The following is a 27,720-nucleotide window of genomic DNA, read 5'->3' as shown; positions in this document are numbered from 1 at the left end:
TTGGATAGGTTAAGAATACTGTTGGGGGGAGGGGGCGTAAGGGTACCGCTGTTGTAGCCCCTTGTGGCATGCAGGAGAAGTGAAGTGTGCATTGTAAATGGCTTGTCTCATTTTTGTAAAGTCCAGCCACGTGGACGTTTGTGTGGAAGGCTGGTTTTGTATGAGAGTCTCCAGTTCTGAGAGCTCAGTCTTGATCTTCTCCTGTCTGCTGTACAGGATGCTGATCAAGTGGTTCCTCCATTTCTTTGCGAGTGTGTGGCACAGTCTCTCCCCATAGTCAGTGTAGTTATATCGATTGCAATGGATTTTTTGCCTTCAGTCCATCTGGCATGATGTCGGTCTGTTTGCACTTGGAGAGGAAGATGATGTCTGTCTGTATCTGTGCGAGATTTTTCATGATTTTGATGGATTTCCACTTCATACGGCTAAATGCAGTGCCTTGCATGGTGCCAAGTATCAGGGGGTAGCCGTGTTAGTCTGTATCCACAAAAACAATGAGGAGTCCAGTGGCACCTTCAAGACTAACAGATTTATTTGGGCATAAGCTTTCGTGGTAGCCTTTAAGGAGCCACATGACTCCTCATTGGCTTGTGGTGCTTTGTCCCATTGCCGTTCAGTGGGATTGTGGTCCCTAAGTTACCCACTGAAAAAAATAAAAGCCCTCAAATTGGATCCATCCGAGAGTCTCTCAGCAGTGAGTTCTTGGTGTGTGAGTAGCACCGAGTGTTCTGGGCAAAACTCATTGGGCCAGGGGTTGTCATGTGCCGCACTCAGCACAGCAGGGGCCAGAGCTGATGCTGGGTTCTGCTGCGGTATAAATGTCCCCTAGCGGCAGTGGTAAGAGCTCTCTGGTAGCACTAGTGGAGCTGATCTGGGATTAGAGCTGGAGCAGGGGATTTTCAGAAAGGTTCCTTGCAAGGCAGCCTGAGGCAATCCACTGCCACGTGCCAGGGCGTCAGCAGATCACCATAACGATCTGGAAGAAATTCCCCTTCCATGTAGATGTGACATAACAGCAGGGATGTTACCGTGGAGGTGCCCGTTCATCTGAGACACCCAACACTCACTGGGCACTGCCACAGGTAGGATCTGACCTGGTGGCGTGACAGCCCGATTGAGCATAGCACATCCTACGGTGCTAACTAGCGCCCCCAGCCTGCAAAGGTTAAGCACAGCTCTCTGAAGTCTTGGCATCTCTGGGTCCCAAGACACTACCGATGAGACGTGTGCATGGGATGTGTGCACGCTCTGGGGACACGGTAACACCCACCTAAGCCACTCTGGTATGGAGCAGAGGCTGTGTTTGCATTCGGGAACAGATCCCTTGCACCGTTTGTATGGCCAAGGTGTGCTGGGCTGAGGGCCCTGGGGAGGAAAGTCCTCTCAGCCGGAGAGTGCAGCAGCAGGGCAAAGCTTCCCCCTGCTTCCCTGCCCAGGAAAGGAATGGCTGGGACCCATGCTCCAGCTGCGTTGTGTCTAGTCATGCCACGTGAGGGTGTGAGACATGGGGGAAGAGCACAGGAGGCAGATGTTCTATTTTGATCCATCAACATGTTTGTTATGAGCTGGCATGGTCTAGTCCAGGGGTTCTCAACCTGACGGTCATAAACACCCTGCCCATCCCAGATTGCTGGAGAGTGGAGGCCTGGCTACATGGGAGGAGGGGACCAGTTGGAATGCAGGCCAGTATGGTAAAGGTGGGAACCTCTGGTCTAACAGTCTGAATATAGGCCTGGAATCCACGAAATTCAGGGTTCTACTCATGCCTTTGTCTTTTACTAGCTGGAAATAGAACTGCTCACCTGTGTGTCATAGACTCTATATTGTTAATAGAGATTCACCTTTAGCTCAAGTGCCTGGGGACTGGGCTCTTGGAGCAGGAGGATCTGAGATCTGCCCTCACTGCTGCTGTGAAATTCTGGGATGCCACAGGACCTACCACAGAGGGGCTTACGGGCTACTTGCTGGAGGATTATGTAAGGGCTGTGACATGGCTCTGAGATCCTTGGATAAAAGGGAGCAATTAAAAACTGAAGGGCACTTGTCAAAAGCTCGCCCATAGCCTGGCAGACAATGAAGCAGGATGGGCTGGTGAGAGACTTAGGATGTCTAGCTTCAGGTCCCAGCTCTGACCAGCCTCCTGTGGGCCCTTGGGTACATCCGATGGGCCGGATTGTCAAAGAAGCTCAGCACGCCCGCCTGGAGCCAGAAGAGCTCAGCTCCCAGAGAGGCATCTGCACAAGGGCCAGTTGTGCCAAAGAGCTGACGGCCCGGCTGGCGCTGGCTCTCTCTGCCCGCAGACCCCCTCTCAGGCATAGGGAGGATGACACATCCTTTGTCTCATTGCCTCGGGGTGGGGTGGAGAATGTCTCTTACTCCATGTGCAGCGCCTGGCGCAGCAGGGCTATTGTCAACCAAACTAATGACCAGGTCTTGAGAGACCGGGCCTTTGGCTGGGTGAGTCTCACTCCGAGGTCTGAGTGGCAGAAGATCCTGGTCCAGCGTTGGCTGTGGATCAGAGCAGACAAGAGGGAAAGGAAAGAGCAGGCGTGAAGGGCCAGGGCTGTGTGGCCAAAGCACAGAAAACGGGGAGAGACTTGGAGAGGGGAAGAGGCAAAAACCGGCTGAGAAAATGAAAAGTCCATGTCCTGCCCCTGCGGGTGGGGAAAGGGGAGTTTTGGAACAAGACTGGGGGAGGATGGGAAAGGGACAGGGCAGTGGAGATGCTGATGGGACGCATGAAGAGGCCAGAGACAAGGCCAAAGTGCTCCAGAGGAATGGTCAGTCATTGGGGAGGCGCGGGGGGCCTGCGAGGCGTCTTTCTGCTGTTACATACCCCAGAGCCCCATCAGGGGAAGGCAAATGAACCCAGCCGCTAACATGCCCTGACACCTGCGTCTAGCACCAGAGACTCGTTACAGGGAGCACTGGTTGGAAACCTGGGTGCCTTCCTCCAGGCCTGCAGCACTTCTGAGGGGTCCTGCTGCCCAGCCCCCCAGCAGGCTGAAACTTCCCTCCAAAGCGAGTCATGAGAAGAGCTTTCTCCACATACGTCACCCTGGGAATAACAACCCAGCAACCCGCACCCAGCTCCTGACATCCTGAGTGTGCTGGAAAAGTCAGCTCTGCTCAAGGGCCACGGCTCGGCTAAATCAATCCAAACCCCAGAGGCCGGGGAGGGGGGGGGGTAGGGCACCCCTGCAGGGACTCCCAGGGGTCCCACCCAGGTGGGGAGCAGGCAGGACGGGGTCACTGTAGGACTGCTGGCCCCAGGCACTGTTCACCCGTCAGAGAAAAGGGCTGGTGGGACTCCTTGCTACTGGGCACAGCTTCACCTGGGCCAGAGGGCTTTGGCCCAGGTCAGGTGACAGCTAAACCAGAGCAAGAAACCAGTTTGCAAACAGGGCGGGGGGGGAGAGGAGGACTTTCTCCAGCCCCTTTGCAGCTCGGTTGTTAGCTCCAAGTCCAGGGCCAGGCAGCCTTTCTAGGCCCATGCCCCTCAGCACCCGAGGTGAGGGACAAGATGACCCACCAGATGGAAAACAATCCGGACTGCTCGGCAGAATCGGGCGCTGGTACCCCGGCACCTTTCTAAGACCCGCTCCCCCCAGGGGCTCGATCTGCACCTTTGGTCGGAATCCTGCAAGCACCAGACTCCGGATTGATTTTGGTTTTGCAGCAACCCCCCCCTCCCCCGAGGTTTTGCCCCAGCTGCGAGCAGGCCCTAGCAGCCGGACATTTCACAGCCCCCAGCTCCTGCGAAAGAGAGACGTGATTAACTTTCGTTTAAGACCCACTTGTGAATGTGCCTAAACTTTGCTTTGCATAATTCAGAGTTACTCTGGGAGCAGCAGGCCCTCTGCTTTACCACCGCATCCCAGCCCCAGGAACCTCCCCTCTTTGCTTACACCAGCGTGGTAAAGAATTTTCTCACTTTGAGGTGCCACCGAAAAAAGGGGCCATAATGGAGTTCTTTGTTAGTGAAAGGGACAATTATATGCCAGTGAACAACCTAGCCATTAAAGAGAGTCTTAAAGAGACAGGGTCGCATTTCACAGAGGGCTTTTTTGGGGGGGTGGGAATCGAGTATAAACACTTTCAAATGTACCTATTTTAAAAGAAATAACGATCTAGGACATGTAGGTGCAAAGAGACACGTGTACAACGCCCTCCCTCCATCCCCAGCTGTTAGATTAGCTATGCAGGGCCCTGAGAGAACCATGCAGACCCAGGGCCCAGAACCTGCACCGTGACCCTGTTCGCTGCCCATCCCCTGTGCTGCACAGTCCAGGATCGGGCCTTGCCTGAGCGCACAGACACTGGTTCTGGCTCGTGCTTAACTTTCCGCCTGGATCCCCCCGTGCAGCAAGTTAAGCACGTGCCCAGTCTCTGCAGAATCAGGGGAGCAGTAAAAATCCGACTGGTCACAGCAGCGTCTCATCCCTACAGAGTTTAAGACACGATCTAGAAATCTCCCTCGCGCGTTTTAAACCTGGATGCTTACAAGTTTTGGCTGGACGATGTCAAGACTTTTCAAATGGGAGATTTTCCGTACAACGTTGCTATTTGAAAAGGGTCGCGCAGGAAAGGGGTCTGTGGGAGGGTTTGTAGAACCAGGGAAAACAGCAAACCCCCCCCCCACCCCAGGGAGGGGGGTGAAGTGACTTTGCACCCGGCCGGGCTGAGCTCTGGCTGCAGCGAGACATTTGAGCCAGTCGGGACGACGGAAAAGCAGCGCCGGAGAAAACACCCGAACTTCTGATGAAATTGCCGGGCGCTCTCCGGCCCCCGGAGCTGGCAGCGCTGGGTGTGTTGTCCTTAGGGAAGTTGTGTGTGCGGGTGCGGGTGCGCGCATCTCACCGAGCCCGCTGGGGGGGAGGGGCGCTTCCGGCCCAGACGATCAATGTATCTGCAAAATACTAATGGGGACGCTGATTAATAAGCAATTGCCCCTTTAAAGCGGCCAAGGCGAGGGGCGGTCCCCTGGCAGCTGCTCTCGGAGCTCATTATGCGGCGGTTGACCAATCCTGCCCTCGGGGCTGGTCCCTGCGTTTGAATCTGATTGGCCGCGAGGAAATTTTGGGAAGGGGCTTAGGGCCCGGGCCAGGCCGTTTCAAGGCTCCCTGGGGGCGGAGAGGGAGGAGGGGGCTGGACTGGAGTCTGCGCGCTCCAGGGCTGGGGGCCCCCTTGAAACCGGCTAATTGGGGCTGAAGGGGGCTGGAGCCGCACAAAGGAGGGAGCTCCGGGACTTGGCCGGTCTGGCTGCGGGCAGGGCGCCCGGCGGCTGTCCCGGGACTCGGCTGCAGACTCCAGCGCGAACTTTGCCGGGCCAGGCGGGGCGGCTGCTCCGCGCGGCGCTCGCTCGCTCGGCCCGCCCGAGGCGCGTTAGCTCGGGAAAGGCGGCGGCGGCACCGGCACCATGCGCCCGTCCAGCGTCCTGCACCGCTTGGCCTCGCTACTGCTGTGGTTGAACGTGCTGGGCCGGGGCCGGGGCCAGTTCCATGGGGAGAAGGGCATCTCCATCCCGGACCACGGCTTCTGCCAGCCCATCTCCATCCCGCTCTGCACCGACATCGCCTACAACCAGACCATCATGCCCAACCTGCTGGGCCACACCAACCAGGAGGACGCGGGGCTGGAGGTGCACCAGTTCTACCCGCTGGTCAAGGTGCAGTGCTCGCCCGAGCTCAAGTTCTTCCTGTGCTCCATGTACGCGCCGGTGTGCACGGTGCTGGAGCAGGCCATCCCGCCCTGCCGCTCCATCTGCGAGCGGGCGCGCCAGGGCTGCGAGGCGCTCATGAACAAGTTCGGCTTCCAGTGGCCCGAGCGCCTGCGCTGCGAGAACTTCCCCCGCCACGGGGCCGAGCAGATCTGCGTGGGGCAGAACCACTCGGAGGACGGCGGCTCCCCGGCGCTGCTCACCAGCCCGGCGCCGCTGCCCGGCCAGGGCACCCCGGGCGCGCCGCGCTACGCCACGCCGGAGCACCCGTTCTACTGCCCGCGGGCGCTGCAGGTGCCCAGCTACCTCAACTACAAGTTCCTGGGCGAGAAGGACTGCGCGGCGCCCTGCGAGCCGGCCCGCGGCGATGGCCACATGTTCTTCAGCCAGGAGGAGGTGCGCTTCGCCCGGCTCTGGATTCTGGTCTGGTCCGTGCTCTGCTGCGCCTCCACCTTCTTCACCGTCACCACCTACCTGGTGGACATGCAGCGGTTCCGCTACCCGGAGCGGCCCATCATCTTCCTGTCGGGCTGCTACACCATGGTGTCGGTGGCCTACATCGCGGGCTTCGTGCTGCAGGAGCGCGTGGTGTGCAACGAGCGGTTCCAGGAGGACGGGTACCGCACGGTGGTGCAGGGCACCAAGAAGGAGGGCTGCACCATCCTCTTCATGATGCTCTACTTCTTCAGCATGGCCAGCTCCATCTGGTGGGTCATCCTGTCCCTCACCTGGTTCCTGGCCGCCGGCATGAAGTGGGGCCACGAGGCCATCGAGGCCAACTCGCAGTACTTCCACCTGGCCGCCTGGGCCGTGCCGGCCGTCAAGACCATCACCATCCTGGCCATGGGGCAGGTGGACGGGGACCTGCTGAGCGGGGTCTGCTTCGTGGGGCTGCACAGCCTGGACCCGCTGCGCGGCTTCGTGCTGGCCCCGCTCTTCGTCTACCTCTTCATCGGCACCTCCTTCCTGCTGGCCGGCTTCGTCTCGCTCTTCCGCATCCGCACCATCATGAAGCACGGCGGCACCAAGACCGAGAAGCTGGAGCGGCTCATGGTGCGCATCGGGGTCTTCAGCGTCCTCTACACCGTGCCCGCCACCATCGTCATCGCCTGCTACTTCTACGAGCAGGCTTTCCGCGAGCACTGGGAGCGCAGCTGGGTCACCCAGCACTGCAAGAGCCTGGCCATCCCCTGCCCGCTGCACTACGCGCCGCGCATGACCCCCGACTTCACCGTCTACATGATCAAGTACCTCATGACCCTCATCGTGGGCATCACCTCGGGCTTCTGGATCTGGTCCGGCAAGACGCTGCACTCCTGGCGGAAGTTCTACACCCGCCTCACCCACAGCCGGCACGGCGAGACCACGGTGTGAGCCGGGCGGGCCAGACCCGGAGCCGCGCTGCAGGCAGGAGGGGGGCGGGGGAGGAAAGTATTTAAAACTTTTTTATTCGAATCTAAACCACCTTTTGATTATTTTTTTTTAGGTTTATTAACGTCCAAGGGTGTCTTGTAATTAGACCTGTAAATAGCATTTGTAAATGGAATTATATATTTCTATTTAAAAACAAAACGCAACCCGCAGAGATCCAGAAACTCTTGGGGAGGAGCGGAGCGGCTCGGCTCGCCGCCTCTCTTTGGTACTAAAGTGTCGGGTTTTTTCCCTTTTCTCGGCCTTGGCAATCTCTCCCCTCTCAATGGAGCCATAGAGACGGATTTTCTGTTTGTGTTGGCTGTGGGGGAATGCTTTCAGTTGAACTTCCCTAAAAACCAGACCTGTAATCGCTTTTCCCCTGATGGGCACATTCTGGAAGCTGTTCTGTATTAAAGGCAGACTTTGATTTTATTTGTTTTAAAGTATCCTTCTCCCTCTTTTGGAAGCTTACCAAGAAGCTTTTTTTAATATGAAGAGACTTATGAAGAGGGGCTGCCTCCCCCTTTTATCCTAGCAGCTGACTTGAGTGGGGTGGCCTGGCTCTGAGGATCTGGTAATGGTTTTTGCTAAGGCTCTTCTACCCAACTAGACTCCAGTGAAAGGCACGTGGGATTGATTCATGAAGAAAGCACACCCCAGTTCAGCGCTTTTATCAACCCCCTTCTTTAACTTTTGCCTTAAAGCTACTTCTCTGGCATGGTACATTTCTCTCTCCCCAAATGCTGTGTACAGAAGTTTCTTTCTAAACTACATGTCCTTATAAGCAGTCTGTTCTTTGCAAGTACAACTGAGGTTAAAAACAAACAAAACCCCCAAACCCTACTTCTGAGGGTTTTTTCCTAACTCAAGAGCTGTAATCCAAATTATAAAACCTTAGCAATTGACACTTGAGATTTTTGTGGTGTGGTGCTCTTTCATTCAGGTAGGCATCATTTTAAGCAATAAGTGGGTTGGGAAGGATCTTTTTACTTATTGGGGGGGGGGAGGAGGGGAAGTGGCTCTCATTTTAAAGTTACTGCTTGCAAAAAAAAAACAAAGAAAACCCCCAGAGGGTTACTGTGCCTTTTCAGTGTTTGCTGATGTGTTCTGGAATCCTACATCTGAAAACTCCTAGAAAGTTTAACAGATTTTTCTGTGAAATAAAGGTGAAGACTCTTTTGTAACTCCATGTTTGGCAGTGATGTGGTGGGGAAATGCCTGTTGCAGAATTCTTAATCACTCCTTTTACAACTTTTTTATTTTTAATTTCCAGGATTGGCCAATATGTTACAACTTTATTTTAAAATCTTTTGTGCACAAACAAACTGCAGAGGAGAATATTTAGAACTAGATTTTAAAAATGAACAACATTCTGCCACTGCATACTTTAAACGTTTCCCTAATAACTACAGTATTAAAGAGAGGGAAGCACTAAAATTAAATGTATAGAACCTGCCCCCCCGCCCCCCACCAATGAATGCTGGCTTCAGTCCTATTTTTCACTCATAGAATGTATAAATTATCCATTTGTAAGGTTTTTAATTCTGCCTTTTATAATATTTAAGGGGAAGGGATTTGGATTGATTTCTTTGCCACCATGTTAAATATACTTTAGCTTGACAGTCTGCCTCTGTGTTTTGGAGAGGAATGGGGTGTGGGAATCATAGTCCATTCTAATGAATTGTACTTAAAAAACCCAACCCATGAATGCTAGAAATAATCAGCTCCTAACTTTAACTTTTCTTAATTTCCCTGAGATTTCAGATCCTTCTGGCTGAAAAGCTGGTTTGATCAAAATCAACAAATTGACTTCCCTCCTCACAATTCAGTATCTCACTGGTAAATGGAGTCTGTTCTCAAAACAGCTTTAATTAAGGAGTAATGTGTATGGCCTGATTCTGCTTACTTTAACTTGCCAGAAATTGACTAGAAAATACCATCCACTGGACTGTAATTATAATGTAGCTTGGGATATAAGATCATGGCTAAAACAGCACAAAGCTGCGGTAGGGTACAAAGTTACACGAGAGTTTATCTCTGCTATAGATTGTGGGAAGGAAAACACCCCTTAGATCTGGTTTAATTTTCCAGTGGCAAATGGGGAAATATCCCTTTCCCCTCCCCCCCGTGGCATTTAAAAAGGAAGCCTTTTGCTTGCCTGCTGCTGCTACACCTACTTCCCATGGGGTGTTGGCTCCCCCATCTCCTAACCCTTTCATAGGGTTGTAACATTTTTAATCAAGGTGGTTTTGATTTACTGATTTTTTTTCCTCCCCTGCAGGGGGAAGAATGCCCAGGGAGCCACTAGATGCCAGTGTAAGGAGGAGAGCGATGAAGGGGTGTGTGTTGGGAATGGTAATTTTAACCCCTGTATTTGATTTAATCTAGTTAATCCCCCCACCCCTTGGGCTCAAGAGACTGTAGAAGGGAATTTGGAAACATGCTGTAATTGCATGTGAGCTGGTTTCAAACACCAAAGTAAGGAGTAAGTGGGGGGAGACTGTCCTAAAGGGAACCAGATGGGAGTGGTAAGCTGTGAACATGTGTCCTGTATCAAAGTGGGCCTGCTAGATAAAGGAGAAATACATTCCAGCTGTCTCTTGTGCCCTGGCCATTGGAGAGTGAGTGGGGAAGATGGGTCACTCCTGGAGCCAAGGCTAGACTGTCCTGGATCCATGTGCCTTAGATCGTTCTCTGCTGAGACAATACAAGTAAATCCCTTGCCAAAGAGTTGCATGGCCAAGACGTGACTAGTGATTTTGGGGGGCCTGAGCTCAAGCCACCCTCTAAAAATGGGGGCCTGTTAGGTGTCTTCCCTGAGGCACCCAAACCCACCAGCTCCTTCTGAAAACCCTACCCAAGCCTTGAAGGTGCAAATGCCAGTTGAAGGGAATGTCTCCAAATCCGCTCCTCCCTTAAGAGGCTGGCAAGGCTCTCTGCTGCTGACACCCCCAACACTCTAAAGAATGTAGCTCTGCTCTGCTTAGGTGTCAGCGGATCCCTGGCTGCTGGGAGGGAAAGGCAGCACCCCCAGGGCCTGCAGCCTGCTGTTGACAGACAAGGAGGCTTCCCATTCACTCTTTGAAAATGCCTGTATTTGTGCACTTTGAAATCAGCCTTGCTAATCAGCTGAGCTCCCCAGCAGCTGTTTTGTGTTACTCGGTTGTAGGAAGGCATTTCAGTTTACCCTTAAGAAGATAGATTACACCCAACCCTGCTGGAACATCCTTTGTTTTTCACAGACAAAATGTCCTGTGCAAATCAGGGGGGGAGGAGGGGAGATGCAAACTCTTCAAGGATTGCAGGATTTGTGTGTGTGAAGCTTTCTAGTGCCCCAGCTTCGAAAGAGACCCTGGAAGGGCTGGTTTCAGAGTGGTAGCTGTTAGTCTGTATCAGCAAAAACAACAAGGAGTCTTTGTGGCACCTTATGCCCAAATAAATTTGTTAGTCTCTGTTTCCGTGGGCTAAAACCCACTTCATCAGGGCTGTTACTTCAGAAAAGTTTGCATTGTGCTACCTTCTTTGATCTGTACTGCGCTGGCCCCTGCAGCCTTCTGTTGGGGTTTGGCTAGAGGGCTTCCTAGTGAATTCATTTATACACCCTGGCCAGATTTCCACCCCACAAGAACTTGGTGCCAGCAGCACCCATGTTCTCAATGAGTGCTGCTGGGTGCTGAGTCCTGTTGAAAACCTGACCCAAAGGTTGTAGGGCTGAGAAGGAAGCAGTTTCTTTCAATCAACCTTGCTTCCCAGTTTTCTGTAAACCAGGGGTTCTCCAAGTGGGGGTCAGGACCCCTCGGGGGTTGCAAGGTTCTTACAAGGGGGGTGTGAGCTGCCAGCCTCCACCCCAAACCCCGCTTTGCCTCCAGCATTTATAATGGTGTTAAATATATAAAAAAGCATTTTTAAATGATTGGGGGGGGTCCGCACTCAGGTTTGCTATGTGAAAGGAGTCACTAATAAAAAAGAAGTTTGAGACTCACTGCTGTAAACGCTTCTCTTGTTCCAAGGCTCTCAGCCATCTCATTTTAACCAAATAATTTGTATCATTCTTTATTGGCATGGACCCTACCTTGTGATTAAATACAAGGGCCTTTCACATGCTTTTTTTGTTTTAGGTTAGAGTTGAATTGGATGGCTTTTTTTTTTTAATGGGAATGGGGAGAGGGTTTTGTTCCCAGTTAAGTGTGGAAAGTTGAAAGCCTGGGTTTGAAAGGGGGTTTTTTTTTTCTCTCCCCCCCCCCCCCCCACTCTCAAGAAAAGCAGAAGTCTGCTTAATGCATTAAACATCCCAGCTGTTGTAGAGATGGAAAAGACTAGAAAGTTTCATCTAGTCAAGGAAGAAACATCCCCAGGTTCAGTGGGGGGAGCGGGTTGTTCTCTGCTATAAACTCTCATCCCAGTCCAGGAATTATTTTAAATAAATAAATTCCTTTGCACCAGACTGGAGACTGCCCAATCATGCAGACAAAAAGCCCTTCTTTAAATGACTCAGTTGCGAATCAGTGCTCAGAGGAGCATGAGGCAATCTGAGCTGCTTAATAAACACACAACTTTTTTTTCCAGACAGAAAAAAGCTGGCTCTGGGCAGGGAGAGAACTGAACCCCCAAAGTGAATTTGACAGTGAAGTAAGCAGCTGAAAAAGGGGCCTGGGTGGGGGTGGGGGAGTGAGATGAAAGGGAAGTTGGGATTCAACCCTGACTACCTAGGATTTTGGTTCATGCGCCTTGTCACGGCATCAATAGGCTTCCATCCAGGCCTTCTACCTCTGTCTCCTATAGGGCTCCAATCCTGCAGGCTCCCCACATGGGTGCAGGGATTGAGGTCTATCTGGATCCATCAGTCTTTAAGCTGATCTGGGAACTGAAATAAAGAGGAGTCTCTGATGCAGCAAAGGCCAGTGGTGGTGCTTTAATAAATAACACCCTGGGCCAGCTGGGGGAGGGGAAGGGGGCTCTTGTCTGTTGGGTGGGGACACAGCATGTGGAGAGGGTGGGATGCTCCATGCTCCATGCGCTGTGCCCATTGCCGAGAGCAGGGACAGTGCCTGCCGTCCGGCAGAGGTGCGGTCCCTTTGATGGGAACTAATTGGGCCTGTGATGTTTTCACAGCTGGCTTAGTGTGGCTGGGCTCTGTGGAAGTCAATTAAAGTGCAGCACCAACCCCCACTTCCCAATCAAACACCCCGACTGATACCAGGCCCCCCTTGCAGGTCCCCAGAGAACCTCCAACTCCTCACACAGTGGTGTGTGATGAAAGAAACTAACCGCTGGAGAGGAAAGACCCAGCAGGTTTTTCTAGGGCTGAATATTTGAATCCAGATAATGTATGTAGATTGTAACCTTTTTATCTAATCCTTGGGAGGGACGGATTCTTAAAGCAATGGGGTCAGGCTGAGGGGAGCAGCTGGATCTGCATCCCAAAGTGGGGTGGAGCAGAAATCCTCCTCCAAAGAGAAGGCCGTGTATCTATTGGTCATAACCCCCTGGTAACAATTCATCACCGGCTCACAGTGGGCCTAGAACCTTTTATGAGTTCTGGTTTTTTAGTTAGAAAAGTGTGATTGTCTTTAAGTTACGTGTGTGTGTGTGTGTGTGTGTGTGTGTGTAAACAAATAAATACGTTCACCAATGTGCTCAGGATTGTTTCGTGCGTCTCTAACTCTCGGCTGGTGGTGGGCTGTACCGATCCCCTGGGCTGAAGCAGCGACTAGTTCAGGGCGTAGCTTGGGCTACACTGAAAAGCCCCAACCCTGCCACCTCTCCAGCGGGCGGGTAGCTTTGGGCAGGAGCACAGCCTCGCTGAAGCTGATGAGCACAGTAAGAGCTTGTCCAGCCTGGGAAATGGACTGGTGGAGCTAGACCAGCCTGCTTACGGCTTGCCTGTAGCCGTGCTGCTCTAACTTGGGTAGTTATTGTGCTCTAGCTATGCTGGGTAATTACCCTGTGTAAACAAGCGTTCTGTCTGTTTGCAAGGTTGGCGCTTTGTGCGTGTGATATCCCCAGTGGCACGTATAAATAAAGTAAGTTAGTCGTGTGTAAGTGTTTGCAGGATCGTGGCCTGTATTTGTGCAACAAATCCCTCCTCTTCCCTCACAAAGGAATCTTTTATGGAGATAGATATAGCTATCAGTGCCCGAAGGAGCTTGAATAGCAGGGACTGAATGGTAAACTTAAGGTGCGTTTCCAAAACCCACGTCCCGAGGTAAACTGCAGCAATCTACCCATGGCAGGCGGGGAAAATGACCCAGCAGAGAAGTGTAATGAGCGCTTGATCCAAGGCTCACTGAAGTCAGTAACAGTCATTGCTGCCTTTGGGTCCGGGAAATTCACACCCTTTGGGCTGAGCGCCCAGTCCCGTTGCCATAGAAAGTTCCGTTGGCTTCAGTGGGAGCGGGATCTGGCTCAGAGCGTTGGAGAGAGACCAGGATCAAATCCATCATGGCTAGGATTCTGTTCCTAGGTCCATTGATTCCAAGGCCAGAAGCGACCATGCTGATCATGTCAGCTGACCTGCATGGCACAGGCCAGAGAACTTCCCCATGATAATTCCCAGAGCAGAGCTTTTAGAGGACCATCCATCTTGTTTTAAAAAGTGCCAGTGATGGAGAATCCACCAGGAACCGTGGTAGGTTGCTCCAGTGGCTAATTTCTCTTCCTGTTAACAAATGACATCTTGGTTCCAGTCTGAATTGGTCTAGCTTCAACTTGCAGCCACTGGATCTCATGAGACCTTTGCTGGATTGAAAAGCCCATTATCAAGTGTCTGTTCCCCAGGCAACTACTTATAAACTGTGATCACAGCTCTGTGATTGAGCTTGAGTCTTTCTCCGTAAGGCAGGTTTCTAATCTTTTAGTGAGTCTTGTGGCTCCTTGCCGAACTCTCTGCAATTTATCAACATCCTTCTTGAATTGTGGGCACCAGAACTGGATGCAATATTCCAGCAGTGATTACACCTGTGCCAAATACAGAGTAAAATTAGCCTTTGCTAGTCAAGATTCCCTGATTAGGCATCCCAGGATCACATTAGTTCTTTTGGCCACATCACACTGGGAGCTCATGTTCAGCTGATTTCCCCCCCACGCCCACCACCTCCCCCGAGGTGCTGCTTCCCAGGATCAAGTCCCCCATCCTGCAAGTGTGGCCTGGGTTCTTTGTTCCTAGACGAGTACGTTTACTTGTAGCCATATTAAAGAGTTTTGCTTTCACTCAGTTTACCAAAGGATCCAGATATCTCTGTATCCGTGATCTGCCCTCTTCATTAGTCACCATTCCCCAATGTTTGTATCATCTGCAAATTTTGTCAGTAGTGATTTTTATGTTTTCTTCCAGGTAATTAATAAGAACGGTAGTTAGTGTAGGGCCAGGAACTGATCCCTGCAGGACCCTGCTGGGAACAAACCCACTTAATGATGATTCCCCATTTACAGTTGCATTTTGAGACCTACCCGTTAGCTGATTTTTAATCCATGTAACATGCCATATTAATTTTGTATTGTTCTAGTTTTCTAATCAAAATGTTGTGTGGTACCAAGTCAAATGTCTTACAGAAGCCTGGGAGCAGATCTACACTAGGAAATTAGGTTGGTATAACTAAGTTGAATGAATTAAACTGACCCAACCTCCCTGATATATACAATACTAAGTTGGCAGGAGACTTCTCCCATTGACCCTAGCTAGCGAGTCCCTACACCGAGGGGAGAACCGCTTTTCACTGAACACTCCAGCGGTGCTGCTGGAGCATTTTAAGTGTAGCCAAGCCTGTTATCAACCACTCTTGAAATCTTATCAAAGAGAGAGATCGAGTTAGGCTGGCAGGATCCGTTTTCCATTAAACCCATGCTGAGTGGCATTAATTTCATTACCATCCTTTACTTCTTTATTAATCGAGTCCCGTATCAGCCACTCCATTATCTGGCCCAAGAGCGATATCCCACCTATAATGACCCAGGTCATCCCATTTACCTTTTTAATATTGGTACAACATTGGCTTTCAGTCTTCTGGAATTTCCCCAGTGCTCCAAGACTTACTGAAAATTAACATTAATGGTCCAGCGAGCTCCTCGGCCAGTTCTTTTAAAACTCTTGGATGCCAGTTACTGGGACCTGCTGATTTGAAAATGTTTAACTTCAGTAGCTGCTGTTTAACATCCTCCCAAGATACAACTGGAATGGAGAGAATGGAACAGCCTTCCAAGGGGAGGAGTGGGGTCAAAAGACATATCTGGCTTCAAGACTGAGCTTGATAAGTTTATGGAGGGGATGGTATGATGGGATAGCCTAGTTTTGGCAATTAATTGATCTTTGACTATTAGCGGTAAAAATGCCCAATGGCCTGTGATGGGATGTTAGATGGGGTGGGATCTGAGTTACTACAGAGAATTCTTTCCTGGGTGCTGGCTGGTGAGTCTTGCCCACATGCCCAGGGTTTAACTGATCGCCATATTTGGGGTTGGGAAGGAATTTTCCTCTAGGGCAGATTGGCAGAGGCCCTGAAGATTTTTCGCCTTCCTCTGCAGTGTGGGGCACGGGGCACTTGCTGGAGAATTCTCTGAACCTTGAGGTCTTCAAACCACGATTTGAGGACTTCGATAACTCAGACATAGGTTAGGGGTTTGTTACAGGAGTGGGTGGGTGAGATTCTGTGGCCTGCGTTGTGCAGGAGGTCAGACTAGATGATCATAATGGTCCCTTCTGACCTTAAAGTCTATGAGTCTGTCACCATCATCATCCTTGCCACACGGTCTGACTTTGGGACTGGATTAAGCTATGCAGTTATTCCAGTGTCGCTCTGCTTTCAGTCCGCACCCTACCTTATTCCACAAGCACTAGCTCAATTTTGAAAATTTTGGCCAGTGCGGCTTTTCCTAACCCTGCTCTATGCTTGGTGCTTTGTGTCTCTAAGCCCTGTACTGTGGGGAGGCCTTCAGGTTATTTTAGAGTTGTGGAGACCTGGCTCGCAGTCCTTATCAACCCCCTTCTGCCAGCAGATGATGATTTGTTGACACAGCAGCCGGCAGTGACTGATTGTTCCTAGGTGATGGGGGCGGGGGGGAGCCCAGCGAGCTTTTTTAAGTCCTTCTCTGGAAACAAGACCCATGGAACAGGGCTGTCCTTTTGCCCCTTCGTTATCAATAGTGACCTTTCCCCACCTCCGGCCATGTGGGGACTGAGCACTGGGGCTAGCAGAGCACCCGGCCATGGCTATTTCTACACGTGAATATTTAGTCATGGGTTGATGTGTTAATTAACACAATTGTAAATTCTAGTGTAGACGTGCAGGAGCAAACAGTTATGGAAATCCACACAGTTTATAATCAGGAGAGTTAGTGTGTGTTAATTAACAAATCAGGGCATAGTTGAAAGTTCCCTTGTGTTATCTATGGCACTCAGCACAGGTCTAACTGCCCTAGCTCTTCATGTCATTCCCCATGTTTTACTGATGGGGAAACTGAGGCCCAGAGCAAGGCAGTGACAGGTCTAGAGCAGGGCTGGGAATAGACGCCAGCTCTCCAGAGCCCTAGCCCGCTCCACTTGGCTGTACCGGCTCCACTAGCGCTCACGCTGTTGCGGGCTCTGGTGGGGGAAGGACTCGTCTCTGCGTCGACAAGAACATAGTCCATATCTGGTGCCATGCCACTGGCAGCAGCGGGAAAGTTCTGGTGCCTCCAGCTGTCCTGGGCCTTTGCAGGGAGTTAGACCAGAAGTCTCACCTTGGCTCTAGCCACCCTGAGGAGAAAACTGCTGTTCCGGTAACTGGAGCCTTGGGTTGGGGCCAGTTTATTCCCGCGAGAAAGCTGACACCACTGCAGTGCTGCATGGACCAAAGCCTGCCCAAGCTGCTTCCGCCGTGGCCCTTGTGCTGAGGAGTCTGAAGGAGGCTGGCAGAGCTTGACTGAAGGGCCAGGGGATGGGGGGAGGCAACACAGCCAGGGGTTGGGGATAGACACAGGCTGTTGGGAAAGGCGGGGAGAGACTCTGAGCTTTGTGGTCAGATACAGTTTAAATTCCACAATTTACCCCCCCGCAGACGTCACCTCGTCGCCCCCTCCTGCTGAGTTACAGCTCGCAACCAGCCGGTCTTTAACTGGGCAGAGACAAAATAGAGGGGGTTAAAAACGATTCCCCTTCCTGAGCTGGGTCTGGTCGTCCACCACTGTCCTTATGTCTGTGCAACAAGTTGAGTTGAGTCCCAGTCTCTGGATTTCCAGCCCCGTCCATGCCGCAGCACCGCCCCAGCCCAAGAAAATGAGGCCTTTGTGTGTAGAAGCTGCAGAGCGTCAGGCAGCCTGCTGGTCATGGGTACAGCTGGCCTGTCCCACCACCGAGTTAGCAGCTTTGGACTGCCAGCATGGATTGCTGATTGAGGGCCAAGTCCTGAACTCGGGTATTGGGGTGCTCAGCCCCTTAATGTTCCATTGACTTGCTCAGACCCTTAATTCCCCAACTTTGCTTAATCAGAGTCATGTCTACACTCTCCAGGAAACCTCCCCATGCCCTACCTGTCCCTCTGTGTTTGTCAGCGGCATTTTGGAGAATACTGAAACAGATCCACAGAACCTCCCTAAGCAGCAGAAACAACCCAGCAACACAGGAAGTGTCACTTGCAATGTGGAACGCAGACCAACTCAAATGGCGTGTAATGTCTGCACTCCCCAGGGAGCACCTGATTCCATGTGGAGTGATGGCAGCTGGGAACTGGTTCGGCACCAGAGCTGTGTTAAGAGATCCTCGGCCTAGATTCCATCTCGCCTGATAGGGGCTGATAAATGCCTGTTTTCTTTGTCGATCTGGATCCGATCCCCCATCGTGACGCTCAGGCTGTTTTCGTAGCAATGTGCCGAGGGTCCAAACCCAGGGGAGAAGGTGAATCACTGAAAACCTCTCAGTCAAACTGAGTGAAAGGGCTGGATCCTTAGCTCACATGAATCAGTGTAGGGGCGTAGGGAGTTGCCAGCCTGGAGCAGGACAGGGCTCCCCCAGTCCAGCATTCCTTCTCCAGCGGTGGCCAGCAGAAACCCTGCAGTGATGGGAGACCCTGCCCCATGGAGATCTCCTGACCCCAGTAGCTAGCAGCTGGCTTAAGCCCTGAAGCAGGGGGCTGTGTAGCCCAGCCCCATTCTTTGCTTTGGCTGGAATTTACCTTTATGACTCTGCCCATCCTCGTTATCCAGACACATGGCCACTCCCCACTGCAATGTGACTTCTGTGCAGCTGGATCGGAGATGCACCGAACTGTGGGGCTGGAAGGGATCTCGCGAGGGCAACCCCCGCCCATCCCTGACAGGGGGTTGCCCAGCCTGTTCTTAATGCCCTGCAGTGGGGCGGGGGGACTCCCTAGCCTCCCTTGGCAGCCTGTTGCCCAGCTTAGCCACCCAGCGCATTCTAGGGCACGAGCCATCCCCAGCAGCTGAGCATCACACCCAAATTCTTCAGATGCAGAACCCCAGTGAGTGTCTGTGATGAACAGGAAGCTCTGGCCAGGACTCGGCACACGCCCATACTCTGTGGGAGATCAGGGCTGGCAGAAACCACAGCGGCACAAATCCTAGTACAACAATAAAGGACAAGGTGTCGGGCCAGATGCTGCCCGAGCGGGGCTAGTCTTGTTCCTCAGAGATGGCTCTGAATCCCTGCAAGGCAAGAGATGGCTGGAGCGCACAGCCACTTTCGACGTCATTGTTGGCTTCCCAGGCAGCTTGGCAGAGAACGGGGGGACTTGTTACACAGGTGGGAGTAGCTTGTAAGAATGCCACGCCATCAGCAGGCAAAGCCCAGCCTCCTGGAGGCATGTGAGGTTTTACCTGGCCCCTCTCTCCATCCCCTTGGTAGGGGGAACACGGGATCTCTGCCCTGGGAAAGCCCATCAGTCTGGTGCTTTTAGGCTGACCAGACAGCAAGTATGAAAAATCACGACGGGGGGATAGGCGCCTATATAAGACAAAGCCCCAAATATTGGGACTGTCCCTATAAAATTGGGACATTTGGTCACCCTAGGTGCCTTGGGGGCAGAAAGGAGTCCACACAGCAAGGTCAATGCCCAGAGATGAGTTTCCCCTAGGCTGGGGGTTGTTCCAAGCTGGGCTTTTAGTTCAGGCCAGTTTCTAGTACAGTGCTGAGCTAGCTCAGGCCTTATGATGCAGGATAGAACCATTGTCCCCATCTCAGAGCTGAGCCACTGGAGGCTGTGGGACTTGCCTAAGGTCACACAGGAAATCAGAGGCGAAGCTGGAAAGAGAACTTGGGAATCCAAATGTTTCTGTTCTGACCACCAGACCCCACTCCCCTGCCAGAGCTGGGAATAGGACCCAGGAGTCCTGCTCCCAGCCTCCCTGCTCTAATCACTAGACCCCACTCCCCTGCCAGAGCTGGGAATAGGACCCAGGAGTCCTGCTCCCAGCCTCCCTGCTCTAATCACCAGACCCCACTCCCCTGCCAGAGCTGGAAACAGGATCCAGGAGTCCTAGCACCTCATCCTCCCTGCTCTAACTAGGGTGACCAGACAGCAAATGTGAAAAATCGGGATGGGGTGAAGGAGGAATAGGAGCCTATATAAGAAAAAGACCTAAAAATCAGGACTGTCCCTATAAAATCGGGACATCTGGTCACCCTAGCTCTAACCACAAGATATACCTATGTGTAGCGCTACCACTCTGAAACCTAAGGCCTGGTCCACACTAACCCCCCATTTCGAACTAAGGTACGCAAATTCAGCTACGTTATTAACGTAGCTGAATTCGAAGTACCTTAGTTCAAACTTGCCGCGGGTCCAAACATGGCAGGCAGGCTCCCCCGTTGATGCCGTGTACTCCTCTCGCCGAGCTGGAGTACCAGCGTCGACGGCGAGCACTTCCGGGATCGATCCCAGAAGATCAATTGCTTACCGCCGGACCCGGAGGTAAGTGTAGACCTACCCACAGTGAAGGATGTGATTCCATCCTGCTTCAGCATTACCCATGAGTAGCTCCAGTCCCCAGAAACCCCCAGATAAAAGATGAGCATGAATGTCCGTGCTGGGAGGCAGCCCCTCTACCACAAGGAAGAGATGGACTCTTCAGGGAAAGAAATGTTGTTGTCGAGCTTCTGAGAATTTTACATATAAAAATATGTAACTGTCCCTAACAATAGGTTACGCAGCGCAGGGTTTGGTTAATGTCGCCTGTGTTGGCTAAGCAGTGCCACAGCCCCTTGGATTGCATTTCCCTTGCTGGGGGGTGAGTGGATTGGCACTTGGGGGAGAGCTGGGACCCCTGGCGCTCTTCTCCATTCTGTCAGGCAGTGTGTGTCTAATGGTTAGAGTCGTGGAGTGGGAGCTGGGACCCCTGGGCCTATTCCTAGCTCAGGACTGACTTGCTGTGCGGCCTTTGGTGGATCTCTGTGGACCCGGCTTGCAGAATGCAGCCCTCCCATTGCAGTCAATGGGAGCATCTGAAAAATCAGGCGGTTAGTCTCAGTTTCCCCCTCTTCACAGTGGGGATAATGACAGCTCTCCCCCTGTGCAATCCCTAGGTGAGTGGCCCATAGTACAGACCCAAGTCTCTGAAATCCCCCCAGGTAACGTGGTGCTTTTTGAAAAGGCACTGCACCCTGTACCCCACGAGGTGCATCGAGGGCATGCCCACAAGTGCCGCACTGCTATTGTGCGCTTGCTAGCGGGTGCGTGTGTCTGTCCACTCGCACCGGGCGCCAGGCCCAAAAGCTCCATCAGCCCTGCCTGGGCTCCCCGTAGGCCAGGCCTGGGCGGCTGCGAGCCCGCAGCATGGACAGACCCAGCAGAGCTGGCACTGGAGAAACTGCATCTTATTGTGACTTTGCCTTTGTGTGCAGGGTGGGTCTGTGCTGATCCAGCTGCAGGGGCAAATCCAAGGCTGTGACACCCCCTCTCCCAGCAACCTGGGTCTGGTCCTGTCTCTTGAAATATGCATTGTCGCTCCTCACTCTGGCCAATGCAATGCTGTTAATCCCCTGACAAAGGGTGTCAATGGGCTGAATGACATTGAGGTAGCAGAACAGAGCTACCTGAGTCTGGGGGCCAGCTGGGCAAGCCCCCACCCCCAGTTCTCTGGCCTGACTCGCCTTGTGTGGGGCCCGCTGGGAGTGCTTAGCATTAACTCAGCCTTGCAGCCGCCGCCCGGTGAGGTCAGTGCCACTCTGCTGATTATACAGGTGGGGAAACCGAGGCCCAGAGCGGGGCAGAGACTTGCCCTAGGTCACCCGGTGAGTCAGTGGTAGCACGGGGAGCATGAGCACTTGCACTGCAGTAGTGCCTGGAGACTCCAGCTGCCATCAGGGCTTCTCTGTGCCAGGCGCCATATGGACGCACCGCATGGGACAGCCCCTGCGCAGAGTTCGCAATCCACACAGAGGTTGGGAGGGGAAACAAGTGCATGCAGCGACTTGCCACATGTCACACAGTCAGTCAGTGGCGGAGCTGGGCACAGAACCCAGGAGTCCTGCCTCCCAGGTCTCCCCTTTAGGCACAAGCCAGGCTGCACAGGCCCTGCAGATGCAAAGGCCTGTAGCGCTGTTTGGAAGCGAGGGGGTAGAGTGGACACTAGGCTGCATTGAGTGCAGAGGTGTCGAGTGTGCTTGTTGTTCTGGAATAGGAGGCGTGACTGATGGGGCACAGCACCAGGATGTGTCTTCATCCCAGAACGTGTCCTTCCAGCTCCCGCCCCCTGGGCCAGGGATCTGCCGCTAGCAGGGCTACGGGGTGGTGGGGCCTTGGGCAGCTCTCCTCTGGAGGCATCAGTGCCAGCCCCCCAGGCGCCCTAGTCCTATACTCACCAGCCAGGGACCTGCACCCCAGTCAGGAGGCTCCAGATCTGTGCCCCCAACTCCTCCCTTGGGGAGGGCTGCCGGTACCCCGAAGGGCACACTGCCTCAGTGGGGAGCCTGCCTGCTACGGCCCCACTGCGCTCACATTCCTCATCCCAAATTCTCCTGCACTCCCTGTTCTCTCTTCTCTTCCTTTTCCTCGTTCTCTCTCTCTCTTTGTTTCTTCCCCCCTCCCTCCCCCTCGTCTTTCTTCCAAGCCCCTTTCCAGGGATTTCCCCCCCCCCAACCCCCGTTTCCAATTTTTGCACAGAGCTGAGCCAGCGATAGCATCAGCAAGCAAGGGGGGGGGCGGGAGGAGAGGGACAGAGAACAAAGCCTTTTGGGGAGATGGTTTCCTTTCTTCAAACATCTCCAGATGCCAGTGTACTCTCGCACGCTGCATGCGCTTCGCCAGACCAGCCACGGCCAGGCCTGGGGAGGGAGCAGGCGGGTGGTGGAGGCCTCGGTCTGCGCTAGGGCCGTAATGAGCCGGGCTGTGCGAGAGGAGTGGCTGGGTTACCGGCAGAGGAGGGGTGTGAGAATGGGGAAGGCGAAGGGAGGTGCGTGGGCGCTGGGGGCCAGGAATAGAAGGGGTGACTGATGGAGCACAGCACCAGAATGTGTTCCCCAGAGCAGCAGGCCGGGGCTGGGAGCAGAGGAGGAGGCGTGGGCAGCACTGTTAGAATGTGCACACTTGGATCTGCTCACCCACACGCAATCACAGAGAGACACACATGGACACACCTCGCAGAGACACACATGCATACACCCAGATGCACAACTCACAGAGAGACACATACACACAATACATCCAGACACACAACTCACAGAGACACACATCCACACCCAAACACTCAGCTCACAGAGATACACACCCAGACACACCTAGACATACAACTCACAGAGAAACACACCCAGACACACCTAGACATACAACACAGATATGCACACCCAGACACACCTACACCCACACACACATAGACACACATCTCACAGAGACACGAGCACAAAGATACTTTGGAAGACAGCAAGACACAAAATTCAGCCCTGAGAGGCACACACACAGGGACACATTATGACACCCTAAGACAGACACAGGCACATGCACAAACACTGACACACCCAGGCAGATGAAAAATCTTACACACGGTCACCAAACACAACCCAAGATCTGCTGACGGATTCTTCCGACCCCCAAGCTCTCACCCCAGGCCAGTCCTCCCACGCATGTGCACTCACGCACCCACACGTGTGCACACACACACACACACACACACACACACGCACGCACACACTGCAGTTCAAGGCCGCCCCATACGGCAGAACAGAGAGTTCAATCTCCTTCTGGCTGAGACCAAGTCATGCCTCTGGCTCTGGTTTCAGCTGTTCAGGGGGCTCCTTCTCCGAATTGCAGGCCGGGCTCTGGGCTCCAGCCCCCCTCTCCCCTCTGGGGACTGCTGCCCCCTATGTGCAGCAATAAAACCCCTCCCTACCTCCCAGCCAGCACGTTGGCTCCTCACCCAGTAGGCGCGCAACTGTCTGTGTCGTGCCACCTGCCTAAGCTGCTGTAACAGGGTGGGGCTCCCCTGGGCTGGGGTAAGGGGTCCATGAAAAGGAGTGCACCAGCTTGTCTATGAAATAGGTCAACATCCTGAGAGCCAGGACTCTTGGGTTCCGTTCCTAGCTGTGGGAGAAGAGGGAGGCGTAGGGGTTAAAGTGTTCTGGAGTCAGGAGTGCTGGGCTCTGCTTCCAGCTCTGGCACTACCTTGCTGTGTCCTTGGGCAGTCCCGCCCCAGCTGTGAAAAGGGGTGACTGGTACTTCTCCACCTCCGCAGAGTGCTGTGAGCTCTGGCATGGCACTCGCTGACTGGGGGACGCACTCGTGACATGAAAACCAATCTCTAGAACCCTACCGCTTCCTCCCAGGATTATTTATTGGTGGGGCATCGGCACCCTGCAGGCGTGTGAGCATGAGCTCCTGCCCCAGAGACCTTACAGTCCAGAGATGGTGACTGCAGCCAAGGGAGCACTGAATTCCCCAGGGCCCATGCTGGCCCAGTCCCGTGGCTGCTAGTGCACAAATGCCCATGGAGAGTGAACGCGAAGACTGCATGTTCGAGGGTATATCTGACAGTAGTTGATATGGGACAGAGCACCCCAGACCCCTTGCCAGAGCCCTGGGACAGATGGAGCCAGAGGAGGGTCTGACTGTTCTTCTCAGCAGGTCTATCCGCCCACATGAGTCCTGCTGCCAGTGACCGTGGTGAAGTGTGGGAGAGGCTCCCAGGCCTCTCACCGGGAGGTGGCATGGACACAGCAAGATAAGTCAGTCTCCTGGCACACACAGCTACCGTGATTAGAGGGCAGGAGAGGGAAACCCCGCACCCAGGCAGCAAGGCTCACAGGCGTTTAGTTCTTCTAGAACTGGTGCTTGGGGCACGGCCTGTGGGTCCCAGCACGGCAAAGGTCCAACGATGCACAGTATATGCTCCATTGATCTTACTTAGCTGCTCCCACCCCCGAAACAGCATCCACTCAAACCCCCCTCCCCTGGCTGCAGCTCCTGGATAGGAGTGCTACACTCATCCAATCAGTGAACAGAAACAATACCATGTGATTCCTGACTGGTCATAGTTCAGTCGACCACTAGACGACCTGCCAGCAGGCCAGCCTCGGCGTGGGCTTGGGGGTAGGGCACTGGCCTGGGACTCAGGAGCCAGGGATTGTAATACCTGCTTTGCCACCAACTCCCTGTGCAACCTCAGGAAAGTCATGGCATCGCCTCTGCCTCAGTTTCCCCATTTGTAACATGAAGCTAATCATATTCCCCGACCTCAAAGCTGTGTTGAGGGCCTGAATCCCGACCCAGGGGAGAGATCCTGCAGCGGCCAGGCTGCCGTAGCAGGTGCTAGTGAGATAACCCTCGTTTCTAGAGGCTCCGACTGAGAGCAGAGCCCTCTTGTGCTAGTTGCTGTACAAACATGGAGTAAGAATCAGTTCCTCCCCCGCAGACCTTACAATCGAAACAGACAAAGGGTGGAAGAGGAGCCAGAGGCCCAGCGAGGGGGCAGGGACTTGCCCAAGTTCGCCCAGGAGGCCAGGGGCAGAGCTGGCACCAGAGCCCACATCTCCTGAATCCCAGCGCAGTGCCCGGCCCGCTAGCGCTTTCTGTGGCACGTAGGCAGCGCTAGCCGAGCGCGGCTGCTGGTCGGCCGGGGCCGTGCGGAGGGGAGAGCGGCACCCTGTGTTCTGAACGACGGCAGCGCAGGCCTGTGAACGACAGCGCCCAGCTCGGGGCTGTGGCTGAAGCCAGTCCAATTGGCTCCGTTGGGGGACGTGGCCCTGCTGCAGTCCGACTTGGGGACTCAGCCTCCCCCAGCCCCGCTCGGGCGCCCTCCCCAGCAGAGTGGCAGCACGAGGGACTCGTCGGCAGGCTCCCGGCTCAGGCCTTGCTTTCCAGCCGCGCTGCTGAGGGAACAGAGCGGCCCTGTGAGCGCCATGCTCCCCGCCCCCAGCCAGCTTCCACACGTTTGTTAGCACTCGATAAGGATCTATTTGAAGGCTGTTTGAGCCCCTGGACAGATTCCAAAGGAGACATGCCGGCGCGCGGGCTAAATTCGGATCTGCCTGTACAGCTCTTAAAGGAAAAGAACCACCCGCCCCCGCCTGGCCCAGAAATCACCCCCGCCCCCACCAGGGCGCACACACACACACCCTGTCCACCTCCTGCACCTGGGAAGGAGGAGACTCTCCTGTCATGACTGCCATGTGTACAAGGGGGAGCTGCGGGGCATTCCACATGGCAGCCAGGGGCTGGGCACCTCACCTGCCTGCTCAAATGGGGAAACTCACTCGCTCCCCACAAAGCCAGATTCTGGTGTCATTTTCTGCAGGGACTGCTGCTGGGGCTGGAGTAGCCGGCCCTCGCCCCCTCCTGCCGGCGCTCTGCCCCGCTGCCCACAGCGCCCCCTGCTGGGAGAGGCCGGGGCTGGGGTACCTGGAACCTCCNCCCACAGTCAGCGCCCTGCCCCGCTCCCCACAGCGCCCCCTGCTGGGAGAGGCCAGGGCTGGGGTACCTGGAAGCTCCCCCCGAGCCCGGACCGTTGTGCGGTTTGTACCTGGAATGACTTTCCTTCTCTTTTGTGTTTCTTGGAAGCAGAGAAGGACGCGGCTGTCCCCTCCCTCCTCCCCCCAGAATTAAGGAGAAACTTGCTGCCCAATGAGCCTTCAGACTGTGGTTTGGCAGGCAAGGCCAGGGTCCCTTTCCCAGCATGCACTGCTTCCTCCCCTGGGCTCTCACCTTAAGGAAAACAATGTTCGAATGGCAAGCGCCCCTCTCCAGGCTAGGGGATCAATTGCTGGAGTTCCGGTGCAGCTGTCACGGGGGGGCGGGGAGGGTGCGAGGGGGGCGGTGGGGGAGGGGTGGAATTCGGCTCGGGTTGAGGCCTGGACTGTGCAGGCAAGAGGCGGCTCCCGGAGACAGAGCAGGCTCTGAATTCTGGGAATGTTTTTGCAGCTGGAGTCTATTAGGGGAGGTCTCCTTGGCTTTTATTAATCCCAGCCTTCCTCCCCCCATGTGCATGCGCATGCGTGTGTGGGCGTGCGCCTGTGCCTGGATGTGGGTGTGGTGCCTGTGCGACTCACTTAGCCTTTGGTGGGTGTGGGGGGAGCCGGTGTGTACGTGTGTGCGCGCGGTCGTGTCTGGGTGGGTGCGTGCTGCTAGCAGAGAGAAGTCAGAGTGTGACTGGCCCGATGGGGCGGAGCGGAGCGAGCCCCCCCGCCCCACGTGATTGCACAGTGTTCCCATTTCATCAGCCATCAACCTCCCCCTTCTCCAGAGCTGCGCCGTGGGAGTGAACCTAAACGATGGCTCCTTCTCCTGAGCTCCAGACCCCCTTGCACAGGGGCAGCCATTCTGAACCGCGCCCACCCTGGCACCGCCGGGATCAAACCCAGTATTCCTGGCACCCAAAGCATGGGAGCTGTCAGAGCTCCTATGAATAAGGAGCAGGCTCCTTCCTCCATGTGATCCAGCCACGGGGGGGAGACATGGGCCGAAGCTCTGAGCCAGTGTCTCCTAGACGCACTGGTCCACAGCCACCACTGGATGGGACAGCTGCTCATGACACAGCACAGGAAGACAAAGGGACGGTACCGGCAACACGCATGGCCCACATGTGTAGGCGGGGACTCACATGCAGACAGCACGTATCGCTTGCACTATGGGGAACACGAGCTTCAGAATAGATGGGGGGGTCTTCCTGGTGCTCAGGCTGGGATGGGCTGGGGACCCCACTACCCCAGGCACACATAATTACAGCCCCACTCTAGCTAACGGCCTACCCGGGGGTCTATAATGCTCATCTGTGCAAATGGCTCCTGATCTCGAGATGGCCAGGAGGGTCCAAACCCCAAGGGCTTTTAGGGTGAAGTGTGGGGAGGGACTCCTCCTCCCCCTGTCTGTCGTACCCACCTTTTTGTCTTGTCCTGTACTTAGCTCGTTGGGCCCGTGACTGTCTTTTCATTATAGCACTGTACAGCACCTAGCGCAACCAGGTCCCAACAGAACTATAATGTGCTACTGGAATCCAAATAGTGGGGATTAACAATGGGTTATTAATATTTGTCAGTAATTACAAGTAATCCCACACATGTGCAAATGCTCACCTCCATGCATGCACACAGGTACATCCACACACGTGTATGTATGCTCACAAGCACACCCACATGCTTGTGCAAAGACACACACATGCACATCCTCTCACCGTAG

The 27,720-nt window shown here is 54.0% G+C and overlaps 1 protein-coding gene and 1 long non-coding RNA gene across 2 annotated transcripts; one reads left to right on the top strand and one right to left on the bottom strand.

Moving 5' to 3' along the window:
* Positions 1-4,976: 4,976 nt before the first annotated feature.
* FZD2 (frizzled class receptor 2) lies at positions 4,977-8,316 on the top strand. Its single transcript, XM_034755738.1, has one exon. It carries the CDS (start codon positions 5,420-5,422, stop codon positions 7,091-7,093), a length of 1,674 nt encoding a protein of 557 aa, XP_034611629.1. The 5' UTR covers positions 4,977-5,419; the 3' UTR covers positions 7,094-8,316.
* Positions 8,317-13,171: 4,855 nt separating this feature from the next.
* Positions 13,172-26,455, bottom strand: LOC117869168. The gene is made up of 2 exons (XR_004643783.1): positions 26,251-26,455; positions 13,172-14,089 (listed from the first exon to the last, which is right to left on the bottom strand). It is a non-coding gene; the product is annotated as an uncharacterized LOC117869168 (long non-coding RNA).
* Positions 26,456-27,720: the final 1,265 nt, after the last annotated feature.

Source organism: Trachemys scripta, chromosome 23 (genome assembly GCF_013100865.1).
Source record: "Trachemys scripta elegans isolate TJP31775 chromosome 23, CAS_Tse_1.0, whole genome shotgun sequence".
NCBI classification, from domain to species: domain Eukaryota; kingdom Metazoa; phylum Chordata; order Testudines; family Emydidae; genus Trachemys; species Trachemys scripta.
Note: the sequence above shows the minus strand (reverse complement) of the source record. Positions and strands in the feature narration are given on the sequence as shown.

Bases quoted from the DNA above. Each gene is read 5' to 3' on its own strand.
- FZD2 (XM_034755738.1), top strand. From the start codon at position 5,420: ATGCGCCCGTCCAGCGTCCTGCACCGCTTGGCCTCGCTACTGCTGTGG.